Below are 25,956 nucleotides of genomic sequence, written 5' to 3' on the forward strand. Positions count from 1 at the left end.
AAAATTGGAGCACCGTTGCAATGTAATTTTATTGTCCAGCTGAGGCCAGACAATCAACAATTGACAAACTGCAGACTCTTGATTATACTGTCTCTGCATCGATGTAGAATCTTCAATGTCTGTAATCTTATAATCGAGAAATTTCCACACCTCTATTAGTCATTCACATCTCGTCTAATTCATCATCCCCTATATTGTAAAGAAATAAATCATCAGGTTCTATACATTTATACCTTTTGATGATTGATTATTGATTCAAACAGATTGCTAAAACCTCAATCCTTTTCATGTGAGACGCAGAGTAGAGCCCCAGCGAAATGTCAGTATCAGCGTATGTGTGTTCTGATATACGGCAACATAATTTTCTTTTCTGTTCTTTTTTCTTCATCGAACGTAATCTAAAATGTTTAAATTCCCTCCGAAATTGTCTGTTTTAGTACAATGATGTATTTTCCGACACTGAAAAATATCCTGCTTCTGTTACGCATGTCACATGTGAGGGATCATTGCAAAGAATGTGTAAGTGAGAGCTGTACACGGTTATTGGTTTGTGTTTAAACTCCCTGCAATAGATCTCCCTGCTGTTCTTCTTCACAGCATATCACTGCTCCACACTCAGGCAATGCTCATATCTCTCACCATTGTTTTACCCTCCAAAGTTTCCCACCAGCAGTTCACTCACAGAGCACATTTCTTGTGGTATTGAAACGTCAGCAGAGTAATATCAGATCTGATCGCCATCCACGTATATGAATATTCCCATCAGTATTATGGCAGTGGAGATTGCACACAGGTTGCGTTTTCTCCTTTAGTGGGTGTAGCTGTTGGTCAGATGGAGAAAGGTGCCGTGTCAGCATTCCATAAGGCAGCTGAGGGGAGAGTGGATGAATCCCCACAGAGAGTGACTGAAGCGCAGCAGAAATGTCATTTAACTGTGCCCACTTGAATGTGGTCCAAGGTCTGAAATTTCCATTTTGCTGTTCTGGTGCATGCCATGTGGAAGAGGTTAAACCTATATAACTGTTATTTACCTACTTTTTCATATGTGCATTTGACCTATTCCATCTTAATAGGCAGAAAAGTTATTATGACACATTTTTTTGTGTATTAAAGTTACTCGAATCAGTCGTGATGGAACTTGAAGCAGTGTTTGCTTTTTTTTTTTCTTTTTTTTTTTTTTTTGATCCATATTGTCAAATCGCAGATGCAACACCTGTCATTCCATTAATTCCCAGAGGTGAAATGTTTTTATATAGGGCTGCGCAGTATATGTTTTCAGCATCGACATTGCAATGTGTGCATGTGCAGTAGTCATATACAGGATGTGGAATGTCTAGTAAGGCAAGTAACACATACATATCATGCTACAACTCTTTTGCAGCTTGATTGATAAAAGCAGAATAAAATGATTATGCATTTCCCAATATAGTTATTGAAGTTATCTGGGGAAATGTCAATATACTTCGCAGGAAACCAAAATGTTGTTTTTTTCCAAAATCCTGCTGCCCTAGTTTTTTATCTTTTGAAGTTTGGTTGCCATTCTCCTTTGACGCTACCAAAATGAACAGCCCTCACCCAGTAATCTGAGCTTTACTCACCAAATGTTTTTGACCATGTTACTCAAATCATCAAACATCAATGTTTGGTGATTTGAGCATTGTGTGCTGGAGCATAAACATATTTGGTTGATTTATTTAAAAACATTTTTTTGGCATCTTTCAAGATGCTTTTTCACATGAAACGCAGATGCAGCCTCACATTTGCACACTGTCCTCTGACCTCACCCCGGCACCAGTGATGAAAGTGGGACAGATTGTCCTCTCCACTTCGACTCTAGATTTGATATGAAGCAATAAATAAAGGCTTTGGGAAATGCGAAATCCATCACTCATCCACCGTATGCATAATTTGGGGATTTTGACAGTGGTGGAAATCACACCACTAATGAACTCTGTCAAGTTATGACTGATCTGTTCCTTCACTTGCATCATTTGCCATCCGAGTTCTGTTGAGGAGAGGAGAGAATGCTGTTTGTAGTATACAGTCCAGCACTGAGGAAATAAAGCAAAGCTTGGGTATATTCTTCAGTCCTGTATTAGAGTACGTTTTGGAAGAAGCAAAAACCCTCCTTAAGCCAAAATTATTTAATTATTTAATTACATTTTTGAAAGGGCTATGTCAATACATCTGGGTAACCTTTCCTTGTCGTCAAAAGCTGCGTGCTCAGCTGTAAAAGAAGTCATGTCCTCTGACAGTCCTGTCCTTTTTAAAACGTCAGCACCGTCATTGAGCAATTGTAGTCGGTGACGAGTGTCCTTTCACATGAATTGGCTCAGTGCATGATATGAATGAGCTCACACACACAAAAATGTAACATGAACTCATCCTGTAGGAGTCCAGTCCTGCCTGCCAAGATCAATACTCATGCCAGCATCCGTAAGTTTGGACATTATTCCTGTTGATGTATAGACCAGAGTGTCCTGTGATCATTTTAATGTAAGCGAGCATCTGAACTGATGTGTTTTTTGGACATGGCCCAATACGGGCAATGTAGTAAAGTAAAGGGCAGATATTAAGCTGTCAGACATCTGTGAGGAAGAGGGCAGACAAGTAGAGTGTTGCACTGCCTCTGCTTGGATAAGAGGTTTATTTACACTTGAGTCTAGCACATGATAGAAAAGGTTGACACTCATGGCACTACAAATATTTTGGATAAAAACATCTTGTGTTTTGGTGAAGCTCAGCTGTTGTCCTGCACTAGCACCTATTTTCATCTAAAGGCTCTCAAGATCTTCTGATTATCAAAAGGTTTTGAAGTTCCAAGGCCTGTAATACATCTCTGATGATGGTTCATCCTCATCTCTGTGTCTAATTCCCCTTCAGCCAGGGTGGGGGATAATTGCAAGGTAATAGCTTCAAAGGGAGCAAGGTGTATGTGTGTGTGTGGGTGTGTGTGTGGGTGGGTGTGTGTGGGGCCTCGCTCCTTTTGTTCTGTCTCCAACAACCGTCTTTTTCCAGTTGTGTCACGAGTCTCTTTTTCATGAAGCTTGGTTGCTAAGCAGAAATGCTCAGACCCATAATGCACACTGTCAGGTCAGCATAATGCTATCATATTATCATATCAACATTGACTACATTGCTTTATTATGGTCCTGTCAAAATATTGGTCCTACTCATGGCTGCAGTTACAAATTATATTAATTTATCAATTAACTAATTTTGTTCCTGGTTGCTTAAACAGGAAGTTTGATGATTTTTAACCAGGTTTGTATCACAACAATTTTGGTAACATAGACAATGTTAGCCTGCCTGGTTTGCCCCCACCTTTTTGACAGATGACACAAAATATGTCATTCGATTTTAGTTTTTCATTTTATCAACTATATATTGTTGCTCAGCATGTAGTACATGTGCATCCGTGAACACAGAGTATTGTCTGGTTGAGAGGTTGAATCTCTTGTACCGAGTGAGGGGAACCATACCAAACTTTGATCAAACGTAAAACTGGGCAGTGCCGATGAACTACAAACCAAAATTCCGTTACTACACCGCTTTCCTTTTTCAGAACTGAGGTCAATCCAAAACCGAATACCACCCAACTTGTAGAATGTCACCCAGCAGTGTGGGAGTGTGTAACAGTCCATTTTTTTTTACCCTATGAGCAAAAGGGAATACCACAGCCCCTTTGTTTTCTCCAGTGATCTAGCTCCAATTTATAAATATTTATTTATTTATTTATTTATTTATTTATTTATTTATTTATTTATTTACTTACTTACTTACTTACTCTCTAGTGCATAGACAGCCCAGTTTAATGCAAGGACCCCCTTGTCTCAGTGAAATATTTCTTTCCTCACTTTGCTCAGATTGCTCATCAGAATGATATGAGATATTTCACACTCTGCAGTTTATTTTTTGTTTGCCTTTTCATGTCTTTATTGACAAGACAGCATGAGAGATGAGATGAAATGGGATGGGGTGTGGGGGTGACATGCAAGGAATGGCACAGGTTTGACTTGATCCCTAGGCCTCTGAAGCGAGGACAAAGCCTCTGCATATGGGTCACATGCTCTACCAACTGAACTACTTGGGCGCCCCATAATATAGCATCTTAACACATCGTTTTTTTCTAATAAGCAATTCAGAACCTATAGATATTCAGTTTACAATGAATAGAAAAGCAACAAATCTGCACATTAGCGTAGCTGCTGCCAGTGACTGAAAAGATCGATCAAGTGCTGATTAGTTTTCTGTCAGTCGACTAATTATTTCTTTACCTTTCTTGTTGATCTAAAATGATGACTTTGTTAGTGTCCATTTTAAACTGATTTTAGCTGATTGATCATTGAGTTGATGTGACATGTGACAACAGCTTTGTGTTAAAACACAGATTAAATATGTTTGCTTGAGTAACAGTCTTTTTAGACTAAAAATAAATCAAGCTGACAAGTAAAAAAAAAAAATGTTGTATTGAAAGAAAATCTGGCTTTCAATGTCCTGATACTATTTTTATATCATTATCCAAACAGAGCTGCTGAACTTAAGGAGCAGCCTTGTCAGTTGCACCTCACTTAAATCAAGTTGAAAATAGATGAAAGCAATGAGTTTTGCGTCTCTTTATTTGACTATACTTGTGATGATGCAGAGTAACCCCTCTGGGACGTACATCAGAATAGATCAACACACCATTTGACAATCGGGTGTTTTTTGTTTTTTGTTTCCTTGTTTTTTCCATTACAGTGCGATCAGATGCTGAACTGACTGAGCAGCTAGTCACTGGGAGTCCATTCATTTTCCATGAGAGCTGTATGTCCTCGACTGGCTTGACAATGACTGTCTACATGTTGACAAGGAAATGTTGGCCGCAGCGCAGGTTTTGGGCAAACTGTCCTTCAGAATCCTGTCAACTGCTAGCTGTGATATTTGTCTTGCAGTCGAATCATACATATATGCTTTACTATGTGAGGGAAATGCTGATGTTTGCAGTGAAACTACCCAGTTGTGATTTGTTATTGCTTCAACATCTTTGGTCTGTCAGTGTATGTTTGCTATAGTAAGTTGCTCACAGTCAGACAGCACAGCACAACTGCTATTTTTTTTGAGCATGGACACTGTGAGGCAAAGTAGAACATTAAGTGGCAGTATCAAGGGGGGGTGTTTTCACTTTGTTTGCTGAAAATAAGCATCCTGATAAAGTCCTCAGCCAATGTCATTGTGTTTACGAATTGTTGTAGCTGAAAGGATGAAAACATGTTTTGGACTGCTGAAACAGTTCAAATGTGCAATCTGGTGTTGTCCTGTTGGTGTTGTCCTGGAACATCATAAGTATTGTTGCTCCAGGACTATCACTGCAACTCATCCATCATGTTTTTGTTATGCCATAGCTCTGCACTCGGGGAAATAAGCCCATGGGAAAAGTTATCCATTCTGACATTGTTTACAGTCTTCAGAGCGTGTATGTCAAACCATGTTTTCATAAACCTAACCAAACGGTGACAAAAACTGGAATTGGTGTGAAAATATTAAGCGAACAGTATGATAATATGTTCCAAATGGAGTACAAGTGAATGCCCTTTACTTAAACCACACAGACATGACGGCTTGCTGTTGTTGCTGACTTTCCTAGCCTGGTGCAACATTAATTATGATGTTCTAGGGACAACACCAACATGGCAAATCAGGTACACCCAGTTTATACACACCTCACTAACAGTCCCATGAGTGTTATGGGTGGATTCTCACCTGTTGGTTTTCCCTTTGAGGCCAGATCCAGGCTCTTCGGTAAGGCAAACATGGACAATTGTCTGAGGCCCTAATCCAGCCGAGACTGGTGACCCCAGGACACCAAGCTCATGTTTACCAACTCACCATCTAAGTTGAACTGACAGGTTCTTGCAGCTTCTTTGTGCCTCTGTGGCCTACTTGGGCTCATACTGATCTGTGTCTGATCAGATGTTTTTACTTAGTAGTATAGTGATGATGATAAGTGCTGGTTTATTTAATACATCAATATAGAACTGAGGAACATTTGAATTCTCTCCACAGAAGGTTCAGTTGAGTCAGTGTGACTAGAACTGTAAATTGTAAGTAATACTCCAGTTTTTGCATCCTGCTCAAATGACTCGAGTGTTTTTTGTTTGTCAATTGTTTCAGGCCTCTGAAAACTTCTTGACCTTCGAACTTCATGGCGTCTTTGCACTCGTCTACTAATGCTGAAACTGATAGATCAGAGGGAAATAATCTCTTTCTCAGATAACCCCACCATGTTCTTCTGTCTGTATGACGTTTTTGTGTTCTTGCCCAAGTCTTATAAATATATCATTTAATAGCTCTCATAGAGGGTTTGTACAAGAACCATCACTGATCTGAGACCTGCACAGCACATTTAAAAAGGCAACAATCAAGGAAGAGATACTGGATGACTTAATGGCGACCATAATAATAATAATAATTTTTTCCTGCAGTACTAGCTGAATAAAGTTGGAGTAAAGTCATAACTTTTAATGGGCCATGCTGCATTACTGCCTCACAGTTTTCCTCAGTGTCACCTACCTCAGCTTCCATCACCACGTGTGTCCAGACACTAATCTGTTGTCCGCGATCTTGTTTCCTTCCTCTTAACCAAAGCTCTCCATCCCCCACTTCATCTCTCATGATCTCCTCACCCGTGCCTCTACATGTCTTTTTCTCTCCTCTTATCTGACCTCTTGACATTAGAAGCTCTGCTCAGGATCGAAGATTACAGGACCCATTCACTGCATTAAAATGGTCTCACCAAATGTGCTTAGTGGAGATGGTTTTAGTGTGCTAATCCATCCTTGGAGAGGACATGTTGCATAATACTCAGGTCCCCTGCTTCCTCAGATTCAGGTGTACTTTTCTGCTTGCTAGAAACTTTCCAAGAGGGACAGTGTGGCCTGTACAGTGCAGGTTATTTTTGTTATGAGCAGTGTTTGTCGGATCAGGCAGACATATCTGCACACTTGGGTTCACATTGTTTTAGAGTTGTGCTATTTGCAGGATAAAAGCAACTCATTCCAGCCTACACAGCAAACGGATGTGAAGACAAAAAATTCAAGCACTGGAGTGCTCTTCCTTGCATGTCTTTTTGTACTCTGTGTGCCACTTTGATTGCTCTTAATGTTTCAGATAGGTTCAGTATTTGCTAACACAAACTGACACATGTTTATACGTGTCAGTTTGATAAATCTCTACACATTGCATTCATATTTTGTTAGATTATTACAGCCCAGAAAACAATGTCAGAAACTGTTAAAATCAACATAAACTGATAGTCAAGTTGATAGTCGAGTTGCATCGTGATGTTACTGATGTATTTATGCATGTCACAATCCTTCAACCAAATCTCCTATTAAAACTCAGGGACAATCTGGAAAATCATATTGCTATTATCAGTATCATTAAAAAAAATCAAGCCATTAAGCGTCTTGAAGCCACTAGCCTCATTAAAAGGTGGCGCTCCATGTAGTGCAGTTGAAAATAGTCTGCCTCATGCTCGTAGGCAGTAGTTTCAATATAAAATGCAGAATTTAACTGCATAACAGCTGCTTGCATAGAAACCAAGGTCAGCAACACATGTAATTTGTTACCCATGTCAAATTAATGCTGGTAGTCAAGGATCATGTCTTTCCTTCTTTTCCCGAAAAGGGTTACGTGATAAGGGCATGGCGAATCAGGGAAGGACATGTCGTAGCTGACTAAAAAGCTATCTAAAAGTGACTTTAAATGATATTTAGGTCTCTACAATAGGCCAAGAGATGTAGAAAAGCTACTTTTGCTTGTAGCTACTTTCTATTTGTTGAGCCCTGCCTCACACCAAGTGATAACCAATGTAAATGCTATTGTCAGATATTGATAAAGTTTTTATCACATGCTTGCTCTACTCGTAAACGTTTCAGATTCTACCTCTGCCAAAGGTCTTGTCCCATTGCCCTTTCTGTCATGCTGCTAATCGCTCCGGCCCTGCTTTGCCCGTTCTGGCTTCCTTGCTTTTGTATCAGTGCGGCGCTTTTCTTTAATCAAGTTTTGTGTCTGAGTTAAAATCATGTCAAACCCAAAATCAGGGGAGAACATAGAGGGGAAGGGGAGCATCTACCCTACTCACTTGCCACCAACTATTGCCTTTTCTTTTTGTCTTAACCATTATGTGTTACTTTATTTCATTTTTTTTTTGATTTTTCTTTTGATTTCTTGTTTTGTATTCATGTGAAATTTCCCATGTGGCACATTTTATACCAAATTGAACTGAGCTATAAACAAAATTATTAGTGCAACTATGACAACTATTTAAATCATCTTTAGGATATACATTCTTGCTTAATTTAAAACTTGAATAAAGCAAGAATTGATCTTCAGTTGCACTTGAAAGACTGGTTCATGGCTTCCAGTTCTGCCTGCCTATTCATAACCTTCTTGCAAAAAAGTCCTTGGCGCCAGGGGCCTGTGTTGCCATGGACCCATGTGCTCACGACTGCACCACAGTGACACTGCGCTGTCACAGTGTCCTCTCACTTCTGCTGACTCCAATGCAACCCAAAGCTGTCCCTTGATTTGATTTGGTCTTCTCAGATAAGTTGCTGGGGTCAGCTTAGCTCCCAGTCTCTGAGTCCCAGCAAGAGGCCAGAGCTGCAATGACAACAGCAAGACATTGACTGCAGGAGTGAAGACGATGCCAACTACCCAGGCAGAAGTTGTCAATGGCGGCACACTGGCCAAATGACCGAATTAAAGGGATCGGAAACGGGGAGTTTCCTCTCCTCTTACCAGGCATTTGTTTGAGACAAAAACAAGCCTGGAAACACAAGGCTGTTGACTTCTTCTGCCACGTTGTTGTCATCCTACAACTCTGTAATTTTTAAAAATGTCAGTTTTAGGTACTTTGCAGTTGGCGATTTGTGCCCACATGTTAAGACACTTTCAAAGTGATTCATTTTGTCAGTACCTGTCTTTGACCATGCAGCACATGCTAATTAATGAAGATTTTATCAAGTCTTTATGTGTATGCATATGTGCACGTGGCTTCTTTGTCCATGAGCCCGCCGGCCCTGTGCCGTCCTGTGGCTTCTCACTCTTATCCTGTCTGTCTCCATGTGATGTCTGATCTCCCAGTTTGCCGTGTCACAGCGAGGTGCTCAGCTGTCCCCCTCGTGGGATTCCTGACCAGCTCACACTAATCTCTAGACTGAGCTAAATTTACACATACGCAGATTATTCTCACCTCTATGAGGCTGCAGATAAGTGTGCACGCTTGCAAGACACAGCATGTGTTAACACTATGCTAATTTCATTTTTTGTTGTGTTTCCTTTTGGCCCTTCTCTATACAGTCTATGAATGATGTTTAGAATAACGCTAACTGGAACTCCTACCTAATCTAAAGCCTCATGCTGGCATTGGCTGGAGCTGAAAGAGGTTGTATGATACCATCATGAAAATCAATTTTTCTCACCGGAGGTTGCCGACAGTGCACAAGTGGAGTAACAAGACAGAATTCTAGTCCCCCAATGAACATGACCATGGAAATTGTTATCGTTGACAGTACTGCTGCCGAAGATTTGTCAGCTTTGCACCAAGTAGCAGTGCTGCATCAGGTGACTGCTGTGCCTGAATCATGGATGGCTTTTTCTTTTCCTTTCTTTTTTTTTTTTTTTAAGGGGTGTGGAAATGGTTAAATCAATCAGGATGACACAGTGACCTTAACTGCAAACCTGCAACAGGCTTGGTCTTGTTGTGTCCCCTTTCCTGTTAAGACGCACCAAAAGAGTAACACAAGGATTTATACCATTGGGAGTGGGAGTGAAAACACTGTAAATCTGGCTCACGGAACACCTTATTGCTAAGCTGGCAGGGCCAGGAGAGCAATGAATCCTACTGTACAGTCATTGTGCTGGAGGGCTGAACATAGTGTGTTCATATAAACATTTTTGTGAGTTTCCCTGGGATAACCCTGTCTTGTATCACATTTAATGACTTTTACTCCTGTTGTGACTGTATTTATAGGAGCATTTCCTGCCTACAGCAGACTTAGAATTGCTTAGTTTACAGGTTTTTGACGCTGGCAGAGGCACTTTTAAATTGGCATGAGCTGGAGGCCTCATCATCACAATTCTATAGGAAACTGAAATAAATCCCACTGACAAACGATATGCGTTTCAAAAAATAGTTATGCACAAATCTTGTAAGGCCAGTGGAAGAAAACTATGTACGTGCAAAATCATCTCTTGTTCTAATACAGGTGATATTGAGATGGATTTGTAAATGCAGTTGTCACAATCGAGTGGCATTGACATAAGAGGATGTTGTAGAGTATATTGCTGGAGCCAGAATGATTGTTTACTTCAATGACACCTGTTGTACTGCGTGGAGGGGATGTTGTTGTTTGGGGGAAAAAAAACAGGAAAAATCTGGCTGGCTTATCCAACTTTCAGCCACTGATCTGTTGGACTTGCACTTAGAGAGCGTAAGCCCCACTAAAACCAGCCCTGTGTTGTGTGTGTGTGTGTGTGTGTGTATTTGAGCGTGTACAGCCCACGTGCTTTGCTTGACGAGAGCAGAACTGCTCCCTGCTTAGGATTATTCCTCTGGGAAAAGGCTGACTCACGCTACAGAAGACCTGACAGATAGAGACAGAAACAGAGGAGGGGGCTTTATGGAGATCTCTTAAGATGGGTGACACTGAATAGTTTGATCTAGCTGCTCTTTGTCATTGATCCGCACCTTCTTCCTCTGCAATTCATTTTTTAAGGATAATCAGGATCCATCTCTGTTTCCACTGACCTCTGGGTAAATGCAGAAACCCATGCATCTATGAGGCACAGTCGTAAGAGGCTGTACAGTTTACTTTATGTTTGATATTTAAACCAAAAGATGTTTTCTGTAGGGGTGTTCATGCATCTGGGTCCCTTTTTATTCAGATTTGGGGGGAAAATGAATACTTTCTGTAAAATTTAAATGGGAACCTTTGAATCAAAACATACAGAACACTCAGAAATGTCCGTCTCTGAAGAGAAGTGTGGTATGACTGTACAACACTCTGATAAAAGACAGAATAATTGAATCTTTTTGTCTGTAATGTAGGATATTAACAGCTCCTTTGTGAATTTTTCAAAATGAGGTTAACCCACTTTGTGATGTATTTTCATCTGGTTCGATGCTAAATTTAGATCATCAAAATGTGGGATCTTGAATTTTACTTTGTGCATTTTAGGCATTTCAGCCAACGCTCCAGTGAAGAGCAACTTGCTGTGAGTGTGCAGGCAAAGAGTTCAGAATCTTTATAAAGGTTTCTCTGTCAAGGCACTGTTTTTGATCATCACGTTTTATCTGTTGTAGTCAAGAAGACAAAGCCGTGTCACAGGAAGGCCACTGTGTTGTGTGTGATATGGCATTCAAAGAATTAAGCAATCTGTACTGAGATGATTTGCTTATCTAAATGAAAATACAGTCATGAGGACGAAGGACCGCCATTCTAATCATCCCATTCTTCCTTTTATTTCTATTCCTCTGTCTTGTAAGGTGGTCTTGGTGCGGTGGAATGAGCCCTTTCAGAAACTGGCCACCTGTGATACAGATGGAGGGATCTTTGTTTGGATCCAGTATGAAGGTCGATGGTCTGTGGAGCTGGTCAATGACCGTGGAGCGCAGGTAAAATACATTGCACAATTAAATTAGAAACCGAACTGCATTTTTACTTTTGTGATGTCACTTTTCACATGACAGAGGATGAAAAAACGTGCTCAGAAATAATGGTGTGCATATGAATAAGCTAGTAGAAACACCTTGAACCTGTATGGAGAGTTTTTCTTGCACCATATTGTAACTGTCTGAGACATTTGTCTTGAACATCTCACTTAAAAGTGCACATGCTGATTTGAATAATAACTCCAAAGCATGCTTACAATGAGCAGACCTCATCAGTCAATCACTGTCATCTGATGAGTCTGACACATCCTGATGCCATCTACTCTTTTGTGATCAATTTAGTGAGCAGATGACTGTCTAAACAGCAAACAATAACCTCACTCTTTAAATATATTGTCTATACAATTTAAAAACTAAAAGTGCCCCTGCTCTTGTCCCTCCAGGTTAATGTTTTATTTCAAGTACAAGTGTATTAATTTATACTGACATTAGCAGAGGGCATCATTATTATAGCTGAGGCAGGCTCCTTTGCTATCAACAGTGCAAGAGGCTGTGTGTTTAAATCTACAAGTGTAAATGTCTCACCACTGGCCCCTAGAGGACGTACTTTGAAATGACTTTGCTTCATTAGACTACTGCAAGTGAGCATACCAGGTGCCTGAAACACTTTAACATTGTTAATTAAGACCAGTGTCTCATGATGCTTGCTGATTGGGCAGATGTTGGATTTTACAATGTTTACTATAGGATACAGTTAATGATTAGTGTGATACTTGATAATTTTGTCTATAAAATACCTGGAATTTATGGGCATGTCTATTATACTGCCCCTCAGCCCAAGGTGGCTTCATTAAATTGCATTGTCTGACCAGTAGTCTAAAACCAAAATATAATCTATTTTCTATCATGAAAATTAATCTTTAGAAACTTCCTGGACTCAGATTCAGTTTATTAGAGATTCTCTTTGGATTATGTTATTAGATCTTTATATCATTTGTCTGCTGCCCTGTAGGTGAGTGACTTTACCTGGTCCCATGATGGCACACAAGCTCTCATCTCCTACCGTGATGGCTTTGTCCTGGTGGGATCGGTCAGCGGGCAGAGACACTGGTCCTCCGAGATCAACCTGGAAAGCCAGATCACCTGTGGTATCTGGACGCCCGATGACCAGCAGGTAACGCGCACACACACGTGTCCACGCACCCACACCACAGAATTGTGATGGCTACAATGTCTATGCCTAGCACTGTGCTAGCCTTTTAAATGCTGATGAATGTAGAAGTTTGAGGTTTTCATTTGCCACTTTTAGTATGTGGGCTTGTCAATCAGGAGGCAGAGACAGGCCCTTAGGGAGATCGTCTGTGAGTGACAGCAAGCATCCTCTGTCTTGAATGCGTTGTGGTTTTGTTAGGCTATGTTTTTTCTTTCACACTGTTAGATTGTCAGCTTGAGTTGGACATCATCAAACTTTCAGATTGTATATGCCTCTCTGTCTTTGTTCATCGCTTTCATCCTGTTTATGTCTACTTCTTTAGGTTGTTTTCTTTGTGATGTGAATTTCTCTAGCTCACGATCTGTCATCTCCTTTTCTATACTGTAGAGTGTCTGCGTTTTCATCTTTGTTCTTCTGCCTTTGTGTTAAAGTCAAGATTCTGTCAGCTTTTTCTTTCTTCCTCCTCTTCTCCCTGGTAACATTTTCCTGTCTCTTTCTAGGTGTTATTTGGTACTGCAGATGGACAAGTGATAGTGATGGACTGCCATGGGCGCATGCTGGCCCACATTCTGCTACATGAGTCCGATGGCATCGTCAGCATGTCCTGGAACTATCCCAATTTCCTGGTGGAGGACAGCAGTGAGAGCGACACAGACTCTGACGACTACTCCCCACCGCAAGGTACCTGCTCAGGGTTTGGTTTGAAAAGACGGCCCTCGTGGCTTCTTCAGGCTCACAACTGAACCGGTCCAGTGTAGGCATGATGTAAGAGTATACCTGAGGTAGAAATGGAGGACAATGAAGGTGTATCTAGTAAGGAGTCATGCCTGTAGGCAGTATAGTGCAGATGTAGAGTAGTCCAGCTGTTCATCTGTAGGTACTTCCTTGCAGAAGAAAGCAGATGTTGGGCCATCTGTGAGCTTCTAACTCCATCTTTTACTGCCCCATCCACAATTCATCATGCTCTTAGTCCAGTTGGAAAGGAGAAAGATTTCCAACTGGGGGCATCAGGTGGGAGTGCAAGTTATGGCTGGTAGGTCTGCATTATATTATCATTAGTGTCCTTAGTCCCCCTTGTATTCCCATGAATAGTTTAGCTCTGGGCACAGGTGGACATAAAATGTGCCTGCAACCTCTGTGAAGTCATTAGTTAAATATGCAGATCATATTATCTATGAATAAGATGAATTAGAGAGAAATTGTAATTGATAAATTAACAGTGGATCAGATAAGAAAACATGCTCAGCCATGTGTGCCAGCCATTAACACCCTCTGCTCTTTGCATTATCTTATGTATTGCATTGTCTATCTTGACATACCTGTTTTACCCTGTATAGTAGTACAGGGTGTATTTTATTCCAAATAAGATCACACTTGGCATGTTATTGAATAAGGCACCAAACACATGTACACCAATTGCAACGGCAGGTTTCTTAATTAATCAAACACTATAACACTTTTTAAACACAAACAAAACTAGGGACCATCTTGAGATGGGATTACACCAGCCACGATACTCATGAATGTGTTCACTTTCTGACCAATGACTATTCAGTTGTGAGTACTACATTACTTAATCAGTTCTCGGTACTATGTTTTCATTTTGATCTCAACTACACAGACAGAGATAGACAGAAGAAAAAAGCCAGCTCCAGTGTGGAGTGGGTTGATTGGAACTGGGTTACAGTGATCTGCAATTTAAAAGTAATGTGGTCCAGGGCCAGAAAATGGGGGGGCAATGGCCCCTTTCCTACCTCTCTTCAGGGAACATAAAAAAGAAGGAAGGGTCATTACTGAATTTTTGCTGTTGCCTGACTGTGGTGATCACTGTATGGGAGATGCATGGAGAAACTGCACTAAAACCAAACATATCTATGTCATAAAACTGATGAAGAAATGCCCTCAGAAAATGAAAGAACAAAATTCTTTAGAGTCGGTTAACCACTGATCCAGAAAAGATTAATTGACCTGAATTGCCCCTTCCTTCTTTAAACACTATTTTTTTTAGTTTAGTAGGGCTGAGGAGCAAAATGTATTAATTGAAGTTTATAGTTGGAGAGGCAATGCAGGGCATTTAATGAAGATGCAGAAGTATAATGGTAACTTTTATTTAACTATTTTCCACACCTCTGCCAGTTGCGTACACGTGGAAGGAGAGACCATTAATACAAAAGAGTGTGACCTAATGGACAGTGGCTTGGGGCCTGAAGTGAACGATGGATCACAGAATGTGAAGGTAGAGCATAGTGAAAGGGAGCTCTCCTAACAACAGGCTGACGTTGGACCTCTTGTGTTCATTTAATGGTGCAGTTGCTGTCATAAGAGCAGCATCTGTCGCAGTATAAGGGTGTACGTCACTAAACTCTATATGTGCGGCACGCTCACAGCGCATGGACAACTGCAGCCTGGAGACTGGAATATAGATAGTATGATAATGTATTGTCTTGAATGAAGATTAAGCATGATGTTAAAATGGGCTTGAATGTGACAACCACAGTTGACTGCATGCTATCGAGTCTACAGCTTATAGAAATCCTCTAATGGTTCAAGTTACGTCAGCTTATCCTGTGGTGACAGCCTAGCGATATTTACAGTGGTCGTAATCAAGAACAGTCAACAGTGAGCCTGAGAGCATATATGGTGAGTTCACTGGCCTTTGACGATGCATAGCTAGCCAGTGTGTATCTGGTGCACTGAGACATTAAAAGTCACACAAGGGAAGCAGTTAGCTTTTCCACCCTGCTGCTTCTTCACTGTGTACACCAGCCCACGTAACGGCCTCATTTTTATTGGTTCCTGTTCTGTCTTTTTGCCTCCTTTTCTCCTGAGCTTAATTAGTCCCAGTTGCTAAGGCTGTATTGGTGAGGGTCTGTCCTTCTCCTGCTGTGCTATTTTTTTCCCCCTCCCTTCACTGTGGGCCAAGTGGTTAAGCTGAAAAGTGCTTGCCTTAGCTGGAACACTGATTATGCTCTAACTCACTAATTAAACTGGTCAATAGTAATTGATTGGCCCTGATAGAAATTATCTCTCAAGTCGACAACCTGACCGAGACACCAGGCTGCCTCTCTCCCTGCCTGCCAGATCTCTGTGTCATGATGTATGATGATGACCCATTATCACTGCACTGCACTGCACAGCACAACACACGGCTTTCACAGCAGCGTCATATATCTGTTTTAATGCAATGCGCATTGTAAGCTGGTTACTATAGGGAAGAAGTCCCTGTTTAGGTCTGAAAGTCAAAAGAAGAGGTTGATATTTAGTTTGTGTTGGGATTTGGGTCATTACAGGACTCTGGGAAAGGACAGTCGCAAGGATGTTTGAATGGACAATGTATGGGTAGTTGTCTGAGGGTGTAAATATAGCGGCTTGACTTAGAATGCCACCTATTTGCAGCTAGAAGTGCAGCAATGAGATGTGCTGAGTGTCTTGGGGCAGTTGTGTGTTCTCTTGAACAGGATGCAGTAGAAACCCACTGAAAAATGAATAACCAAAGCTTCCAAGCTGCCAAAGAAGTGGATCTGTCCCTGCCACTCTCATTAGTGCCCCCAACTATCACTACAGTAAACACAACACAAATGAGAAAGCATAGTCTTTTTTGACCACCTCACAAAATGTGGATTAATCACCTCATCCTCTTTAGGTTGCAGGAATGACACCTCGTTGCTAGCTTAAAACTAGAGAGTTTTTCAGTTATAATTTGGTTCATAGCTCAACAGTTCGCAGTTGAAGCCATGTCGTTTAAACAGTCTCTCACCTCATTGCTTCACTCTCACCCCTGGTTTCCATCGAGTGCCTGTCTATGATGTTACGTCATAGAGATGGCTGCTTCTGGGATGCTGTTGAGACGTGCCATGGCTTTGCTGGTGGAAATATGAGCGTTGACTAGTACAGCCGTAATCAGCTCCGACGACCGGTCCCAGTGGAATCTAGGGGTCACGCTGCCTGTCTAATTTGTTTGTGTTGTCTTTTGTCTCTTCACAGTGCACAGCCAGAAACCACTGCTGACAGTCAGCTTCACCTCTGGAGACATCAGTCTGATGAACAACTACGATGATCTCTCTCCCACCCTTATCCGCACCGGTCTGAAAGGTGTGTGGGTGACCTTTCGCTTTCCTTGTTTAATTGCTTCTCTCAATCACCAGTTCATACCTATTTACAAGGAATTTTTGGTCAAGGAATTTTGTGTTTTCCACGTTTTGTCAAAGTGTGCAGATTATTTTAATTTATATAACATTACTGCCATTTTCTCTCCTGTGACTTGTGCTGTAGATGTGGTGGTCCAGTGGTGCTCACAGGGGGACCTCCTTGCAGTGGCAGGGATGGAGAGGACCCTCCTCTCCCCTGACCCCTCCTGTCCTCCCCCCACTAGGAACGCCATTGTCAAGTTCTACAATGTGCGAGGGGAACACATCTACACACTGGACACGCCAGCACAGGTGAGCAACTTTTAACAGGGCACACTAATGTCATGTGTTTATAGCTTGCTAGTTTCTTAAAACTTGCATTTATTGTATTATTTTCCCTTCCTGAATGATTGGACAAGTAGCTTTGTCATTGTAACCCTGTCAGTTGAAACAGATCAACTGCCAGTTGTTTGTACTTTCTTCCACTGAAAATTGTAAACTGTATCAGACCTTTGCAAAAAATGTTTTGAATATAACTGTGGCACAACATTCAGAAACCTTAACATTCATTTTCACACAGATTCTTTTGAAAGGATATAGAGCAGTATGTGGTAAAAGTGACAAAACCTTTATCTAATGTGTCATCTCCATTACCCTGCAGCGCCCCATCACCACGCTTTGCTGGGGTCACCGTGACTCTCGTCTGTTCTTGGCCTGTGGTCCGGCACTCTACGTTGTGCGGGTGGAGCACCGCGTTGCCAACCTGCAGCTCCTCTGCCAGCAAGGCATCGCCACAGCAGTGAAGGAGGAAAAAGATGTTGCCAAGCTCACCATGCCTTCCCGCCTCTGTTCTTACGTCACCACTGCTTTTGTCCCCACCATCAAGGTAACATGGGACAGGAGTTGCTAGATCCATTAAAACCATAACAATAAATGTGAAGACCCTCTCAGAAATGTACTTTATGGTAGCTGTGACATAAGTTTTTAACTACACTTCATCCTAATGTTTTGTGTTTTAGCCCCCCATCCCAGATCCCAACAACATGCGTGATTTTGTGAGCTACCCAACAGCTGGAAATGAGCGTCTGCACTGTACCATGAAGCGTACTGAGGACAACCCTGAGGTTGGGGGGCCTTGCTACACTCTGTATCTGGAGTACCTGGGAGGTCTGGTGCCAATCCTCAAAGGCCGAAGAATAAGTAAACTGCGTCCAGAGTTTGTCATCATGGACCCAAAGACAGATGGGAAAACGGGTAAAACTGAGCCCTCTTCATATTAACTATACAACATGTACAATTTTTTTAACCTTATTTTTGTTATCATTTCTGTTTAGATTAATTTAATTTAATTTTGATAACAACACAGTGGATTGCAGTTCATGATAGGGCTGCAACTAACGATTATTTATTGACCTGGATTTTGGATGGCTGTAAAAGAAACAAATTACTGTGTTTTAATCATAACATACACATAGTTTACTGTTTGTAAAGATAACGATGGAACTGCTTAATGCATTTGTCTGGCACAGTACTTTTCCAGTTATTTGAGTTTCTTGAGCTGGCACTCAGAGAGCGACTGTGTTTTAGTCACATAGGGCAGACTGGGCCCATGTTAATTAAAAGCTGCTTAATGGGGGCTGTGATGGCCCCTGGGTTCCTCATAAATCAACCCGCACCCTCCCCACACAGTGATAAATGGAGCCAGCCATGAAATGGTTCCAGCCCATCCACACTTTAATGTCCATCAAATAAATGAGCTTGACCTAAACTGGAGCAGCAGTGGTTCAAAGACTCCATATGCATAATGAAAAGACCAGAATTTAAACCACTGAGACAATGGTTTGGATTGAATGGGTCTAGAGGCCTATCTGTAGAAACAGTGGGACATTGCTGCAGCCATGTTTTTTGTAAGAAATGATGAAGGTTCTGCCTTGAGGTTTTTAAAACTCAATCTCTGTGCCAACTTAATCATAATCATTTCCAAAGACAGCTTATTTGCGGCGTATCTTAAATTCCTCTTCGATTAAGTTAAAAGGTTTCCACCCTTTGAACCAACAGGATTATAAACATTTTAACTAGAATTAAATTGTTATTTTGAAAATCAAGGTTGCAGAGGTTTCCCACATCATGGTAAATAACAGAACAAAAATGACCACATATTAGCTGTGTTTCATGTCAAAGTTTATCTCAAGAACTACACATTTAAAATCCATTCATCAAAACTCACTTTACTCTTTCCATTCTCCTTTTTATTTTTTCTCAACAGATGAAATATACGGCAACAGTCTGATATCTGCAATGATTGACAGCTGTAACTGCTCCGACTCCAGTGACATTGAGCTGAGTGATGACTGGGTTGGCAAGAAATCTCCAAAGATATCCAGAGGCAGCAAATCCCCCAAACTCCCCAGGTACCCGGAGCCCTGATCAGTGTCTACTGCAGGATAATTAGCTCTTTTACTAATGTTTCAAGTTTTAAGTGTGTGACAATTGGTTCCATCAGCAGTCAACCATCCACGTGAAATGAAAAAGCGGCTGTTTGGTTTTCTGCACACAATATTAAATATATCATGTGAAGGTGGTTTAGTTTACACATTGTATAATTACTATGTTTAAAGCAGGAAACTTTTTTTTGCTAATTTAGTTTTATTTTTATGTATTCAATGTCTCCTAATTATTCAGTGTTTGTTTAGATGCATCTGTGGCGGTAAAGAACCAAAGCATGCATTTGGATGTCTCAGATTACTGTCACTCCATCCTCTAACTGCATGAAAACATTAAGTGAATCTTTGGAGAATTTAAAATTAATTTAAAATTCTGCCAAATACACACTGCATTATGATAATTTACTCCTTTTTGATTCTTCATTGTATCTCTGGAATTAATTTCATAATTGCTGTGGCATCCCTGTAGTCCCTTAACTTTCCTTCTTACATCAACCCTTGGCATATGTTTCTAATTGTAATAAAATGTTCTTTGGTTCCTTTTGGTTCACTGCATGCCTAAACCTTCTTCTTTTATTTGCTACCTTCTCTGTAGAGACTTAGTTTGTCCCTTTACCAACAGGATCAACATTGATCCCAGGAAATCACCCAAACTATCCCGTGCTACACAAGAGATCTCCAGGTCACCACGGTTACCCATCCGTAAACCCTCGATTGGGTCACCCAGTCTAACACGGAGGGAATTTCCTCTTGATGACATCACTCAGGTAAAAGTAGAATTATTCGTAGTGGATGTATTATTTTTAAGTATTTTTCATGAATTTTCCTGGGCCAGTGGTGCTTAGTAAAAGTAATTTAAGTGAATACACTTGGTAGTGTTAGAAGGTTTGAAGCCTGTGGGGGTTCATGCTCTAGCTTCACTGTTGTTTGATGGATGCATTAGGTCACTTGTGTTTTCAGGGGTGTGGGCAATGTTATGTTTGATGATAAGCTAACACATTGATCTTTTTTTTTTAAACATTTGTTTAATTGATATATATGATTTTGAAAGGTGATAAAGAAATACAACTGCTAAATCATTAACCATTCACTAGAGCCTTTTAATCAGACTAATGACAGGTGGTCAGATTTTCTGGAAGAGTCCCTCTCTGTCAAAAAATGTTTGACATCACATTTCTTTTGTTATTTTCAATGTTTTTCCTTGTGATTTCTTGGTGATTAATATTATTCTCTTTGTTCATATCTTGCAGCAAAATTACCTTGCTCAGGTCACATCGAATATCTGGGGAACAAAGTTTAAGATTGTTGGGCTGGCCACATTCTTGCCAACCAATCTTGGTGCAGGTAACCATCAACAGCTTAGCCTTTTGCCATTAGCCCTGGATGAATATATAAATGGCTCATTCCTACCCTGTTTCTCTTTCCTTAGTCATCTACAAGACGAGTCTCCTCCATCTGCAGCCCCGACAGATGACCATCTACCTGCCAGAGGTGCGCAAGATCTCCATGGACTATATCAACCTGCCTGTTTTTAGCCCAAATGTCTTCAGTGAAGATGAAGATGACCTGCCTGTCACGGGCCCCGCTGGTGGCTCTGACGACAACCCGCCCTGCACTGTCAACATCCCCATTGCTCCCATCCATAGCCCAGCCCAGGCCATGTCCCCTGCCCAAAGCATTGGTTTAGTCCAGTCACTATTAGCCAATCAAAATGTTCAGCTGGATGTCCTTACAAATCCCACAGCAAACCCTGCTGGGGCTGCTGCCGGTGGGTCAGACCAAAGCCAGGACACCATCCTGACAGCCCAGTACACGGTCCCCTCCAGGTACTCCAGTCCTGGTCAGGTCATCTTTGGGGGACTAGAAATGGGTCGCCTAATGGTGGGACCTCCACCTTCCCATCATCCTTCACAACAACAGCAACAACCACAAGGTCACCATCAACAACAACAACAGCAGCAGCAGCACCACCAACAGCAACTGCAACACCAACAACAGATACAGCACCACCAACAACAGCTTCAGCAGCAGCAGCAGCAACTCCAACAGCAGCAGCAGATGCTCCAGCACCAACACTTACAACAGCAGCAGCAGCAGCTTCAGCAACAGCACATTCAGCAGCAGCTCCAACACATACAGCAGCAGCAGCATCAACATCAGCTCCAACAGCACATACAGCAGCAGCATCAACTACAGCAGCAGCATCAGCTACAGCAGCAGCATCAACAGATTCAACAGCACCTGCAGCAACAACAGCAAATTCATCAACAGCAGTCGCAGCAGCAGCATCAGCATCAGATGCAACAACAACAGCACCACCATCAACTTCAGCAGCAGCTACAAATTCAAATCCCTGTTCCCTCCATGTCATCAGGACAGACTTCAGGTCCATCTGTGCACCAGCTCCAGCCAGGAGCACTGCAGATTCAGATCCCCCATCCACCTGCTGATTTAGTGGTTGAGAGAGCAGTGGGGGGTGAACATGAGCACCTGCTGAAAATCAAAACCACTCGGTCAACTCCACAGCTGGCTGAGGGTGATACAGTGGTGTTCAGTGCCCCTCTAGAGCTCAGCAAGATGAACCCTCCGCCCCCCTACCCCGGCACAGTTGCTGCTGCTGTGGCTGCTGCAGCGGCAGCCGCCGCCTCGGCATCAGGCCCCAGTGCAGCCTCCAGTGCTGCAGCTGGAACAGGAGGAGGCACCAGTGGGACTCCTCCCCCTGGTGACCTTTGTATGAAGAAGGGAGAGTTCCAACTTTATCCTTCAGGTCAGCAACAAGCGCAGTATCCCACACCACTGGGATATGAGAGGATAACGACATTTGACAGCAGTGGGAATGTGGAGGAAGTATGTCGCCCTCGAACACGCCTTGTCTGCAATCAGAATGTCTACACACTCCAGGGACCTGGCAGCTCCGCCACTCTCAGGGTCACCTCCTCCTCATCCTCCTCCTCCTCCTCAGCTGACAAGAAGATCCAGCTGCCCTACACCTCTGCGACTCTCAACAGACTCACTGCACCTCGCTACTCCATACCCAGTGGAGACCCACCCCCATACCCAGACCCAGCCAATCAGAACAGTGCTGTTGGCAGGACCCCTGGACAGAGGCTTGACAGCAGTCTGATCCATGCCACTCTCAGGAGAAATAGCCGAGAGGCCGCTCTCAAAGTTTCCCAAATGCTGGAACCACCCAGACCACTGCCTCCTAAGGCTAAAAACAGTAGTGCACTAGCAGCGTCGTTCCAGCAGAGGGTGCCAACAGCCTTATACACCTGTAGTCAGTGTAGCAGTGGATCCAGTGTTGGAGGCACTGCTCCAGGGAGTGCGAATGGAATAGCAGGAGGAACTATTATCAGGCAGGATTTCCCTCCAGGGACTGGGGCCCCACACAGCACAGTTATCGTTCACTCCAACAGTGCTACTCCTTTGGCCTCCCAGTCCTCTTACAACCTGCTGAGCTCTCTTGAAGGATCTGTGAATGCAACAGGAGGAGGAAACAGAGACAGGGCTGATTACGTTAATTCAGCATTTACTGAGGATGAAACAATGAACCAGTCACTGAGGCATATGGCGCTAGGAGGTAATGATGCATCAGGGCTGGTTGTGAAACGCCCACCTCCTTACCAGTGGGATCCAGCTGCCACCGAGGAAGTGTGGGTTCCTCAGGAACGGACAGCAACGCTGAATCCCACTGGCCACCCCGGACCCCACAAACCACCCCCACTTATTCTTAGCCCAGCTCAGCACTTGGATGTGTCCAGGCTGCCTTTTGTTCTGTCTCCAAAGTCCCCCACCAGCCCCAGTGCTGCATCATTTCAGGCTGCTGCAGCAGCTGCAGGCTACCAAATCTCTCTCCAGTACGCTCCAACAACTGCCTATCCTGGAGCCCAGCTCCAGCCCATCCCAAGTTCACCACGCCCCTGCTCCTCCCCAAAGGAGGTGGTGGCGCCAGTACCCTTCTCACAGCAAGATGCAACCCTTGTCTTACCTCCAGGTTACCCTGCAAATCTGGCAAACCTGGCCTGCTGCCCTCTCCCACCTATGTATCCAGGGGGAAGTGCTTGTGCCGGGCTGCCCATTCCCCCCATTGCTCTTCACACTCCTTGGGGTACATATAACTCTTGCCCGCCTATGCCCAGTCCTGCAGTGCCACTACCACCCAAAGCCTCCCACATGGCAATAGATAAAAATGCCCTCTCGCCTCCTCCTCCGCCTCCTCCGCCACCACCTCCACCACCGCCAGCAGAGCTGCAGAGCCATGGAGGATTACAAGAAGCTATGGGGGAGGCTGGAGAAGGTTTTCAGGAGGTGCTCTCCCTGACTGAGAGCCCAGTGCCGCAGCGGTCTGAGAAGTTTAGCAAGAAGAACCGCAAGCGAGTTGATGGGCGTGCTGAGGAGGCCAATGTGCCACCTTTGGCAGAAGGGAGCAAGTCAAAAAAAGAGGGCAGAGCTTTGGGTGATTTCAATTCACTCATCTCCAGTCCACGGCTGGGAGGAAGGGACAAGAAAAAGCTGAAGGGACAGAAAGAGCAACAGTTGAAGGCCAAGAAGCTGAGTAAAGCCACTGCCAACAGTGAGTTCCAAGACAGTTCAGAAAGTGAGCCAGAGCTGTTCATCAGCGGGGATGAGCTGCTCAATCAGTGCCAGAGCGGTAAGAAGGGCTGGAAGAGTAAGAGGAACCTGAGGGCTGCCAGTGAACTGGACGAGATCAAGTGTCGAAAGGCCAACGAGAAGGAGGACAGAGGGCTGGGCAGCCAGGGATTTGTGTATGTCATGGCTAACAAGCAACCACTGTGGAATGAAGCCACGCAGGTCTACCAGCTGGACTTTGGTGGGCGTGTCACACAGGAGTCTGCCAAGAACTTTCAAATTGAGCTGGAGGGCAGACAGGTAAGAGGAACTAATACTCAGTATAGTTTTCCTCATATTTAAGTGATTATTATTGGACTCAAGTACTGATGGCAGTAGGACATGATGTGAAGGATGGTACCGTCATGGCTACAGTCTGTATCACCTTTTGTTTTTGTTTATCTTCACAGGTGATGCAGTTTGGCAGGATTGATGGCAATGCCTACATCCTGGACTTCCAGTATCCCTTCTCTGCTGTGCAGGCCTTTGCTGTGGCTTTAGCCAATGTTACCCAACGCCTCAAATGAGTTGCCCCCTCCTTACTTACCCTGAGTTATATCTGGGATTTAAATGCAATCTGTTGAAGGGGCACAGTTGTTTCATTTGAGATTAGTAAACTTTGATTTTGGAGAGAAGACTAAAATCAGCCCTGGTCATAGAGCGTAAGAGGGAGAGAGATACAATCATGCTGCACTACACAATGCTGCCACTAGAGTTGGTGCAATAAGCATTGGCTGCATTTTCCAAGGATGCCCTCAGATTTGCTTCGTTCGGCAGTCAGCGGCACCTTGCAAAGCATGTAGGGCCAAAGAGCTGAGCTTTGGTAATCATCATGCAAATAAATGCTGCTTTAGCTAGAAAAAGCTTGTAGACATGATAAATGATCGATAAAGTGAGAGGGGAGGAGTTGTCGAGGTGCAGTTTTCAAAAGAAGCAGCAGTAATACTTGAAAACCACACTCTGGAGATAAAATTCATTTTTCTCCCAGAGCGCACAGGTACTACTGGGCACTGAAATCCATTGCTGTACAAAACTTCAGTGAAACAGTTACCACTTTATTATACTGCTTTTGCTTTTAGGGTTTTATTAAATGACTCAACATGGTGGAGGGTAGGAGGGTCTTTTGTGTTCGCTCTCTGCCATTCCTTTTGTTACTATCTCAATCTATCTTTGCTGGAACTGAGGCTTAGATATATGCATTACTTAGGAGCACTACTAAGAGTTCACATGTTTCACTGTTGTGAAAGGTGTGTCACTGTTAAAAACTTTGGATTGTTCGAGGAGTAAATATAGATGAGGTGAACTGCAGTCTTTTCCACATGGTTTCCTGGGACTTTGAAGGAAGAAGAAATGTTAACCCTGCTACATGGATTAATTTATATGTACATTTTGTTGTTTATCTATTCAAATATGAATTTTAACATTATTGTCATTGTTTGTGATATACAATCTTCATACCCTGTCAACATGGTTTTCAACTTACCTGCTTTATTTGGGAGACTGATGGCTGAATTTGAATATTGCTGTGTGGTCGGGAGGGGCGTGCAGAATAGCTTTGACTGACATATCCTGTACTTGGTGAAATATCTACATATGGTGACACGGGCTCAAAATAAGTCACTAATACCTGGATTGAACAACTCTGGCATGAAGTGATTTGTCACCTGCTGTCACTTCTGTGAAGTGAGTGTAGTTGGAAGATGGGGGAGCTGTCCCTGCTCTTACAGACCACACTAAACATGTAAGCAAAGGTACAGGAAATATTTTTGTATATTTCACCAATGCCATTTCATACTCTCTTCAGAAGTCATGTAAATACATATCAGTCATATGTAAATGTTGTAAAGAGACATGGGTGACTTTGACAGATGTGTTTACACCTGT

General features: G+C 42.7%; 1 protein-coding gene across 5 annotated transcripts in view; it reads left to right on the plus strand.

The window, feature by feature from the left end:
- tulp4a (TUB like protein 4a) overlaps nucleotides 1-25,956 on the plus strand; it is a 29,199-nt gene extending 3,243 nt beyond the window's left edge. For all 5 annotated transcript variants that reach the window (XM_037086277.1, XM_037086276.1, XM_037086279.1 and 2 more), the window contains exons 3-14: nucleotides 11,534-11,662; nucleotides 12,672-12,833; nucleotides 13,373-13,553; nucleotides 16,857-16,964; nucleotides 17,145-17,311; nucleotides 17,661-17,885; nucleotides 18,019-18,253; nucleotides 19,266-19,410; nucleotides 20,066-20,210; nucleotides 20,694-20,787; nucleotides 20,873-24,333; nucleotides 24,483-25,956. In XM_037086277.1, the coding sequence (XP_036942172.1) occupies nucleotides 11,534-11,662; nucleotides 12,672-12,833; nucleotides 13,373-13,553; nucleotides 16,857-16,964; nucleotides 17,145-17,311; nucleotides 17,661-17,885; nucleotides 18,019-18,253; nucleotides 19,266-19,410; nucleotides 20,066-20,210; nucleotides 20,694-20,787; nucleotides 20,873-24,333; nucleotides 24,483-24,599 (5,169 nt within the window). In that variant the 3' untranslated portion in view covers nucleotides 24,600-25,956. The remainder of the gene's footprint in view (nucleotides 1-11,533; nucleotides 11,663-12,671; nucleotides 12,834-13,372; nucleotides 13,554-16,856; nucleotides 16,965-17,144; nucleotides 17,312-17,660; nucleotides 17,886-18,018; nucleotides 18,254-19,265; nucleotides 19,411-20,065; nucleotides 20,211-20,693; nucleotides 20,788-20,872; nucleotides 24,334-24,482) is intronic.

Source organism: Acanthopagrus latus, chromosome 22 (genome assembly GCF_904848185.1).
Source record: "Acanthopagrus latus isolate v.2019 chromosome 22, fAcaLat1.1, whole genome shotgun sequence".
NCBI classification, from domain to species: Eukaryota; Metazoa; Chordata; class Actinopteri; order Spariformes; family Sparidae; genus Acanthopagrus; species Acanthopagrus latus.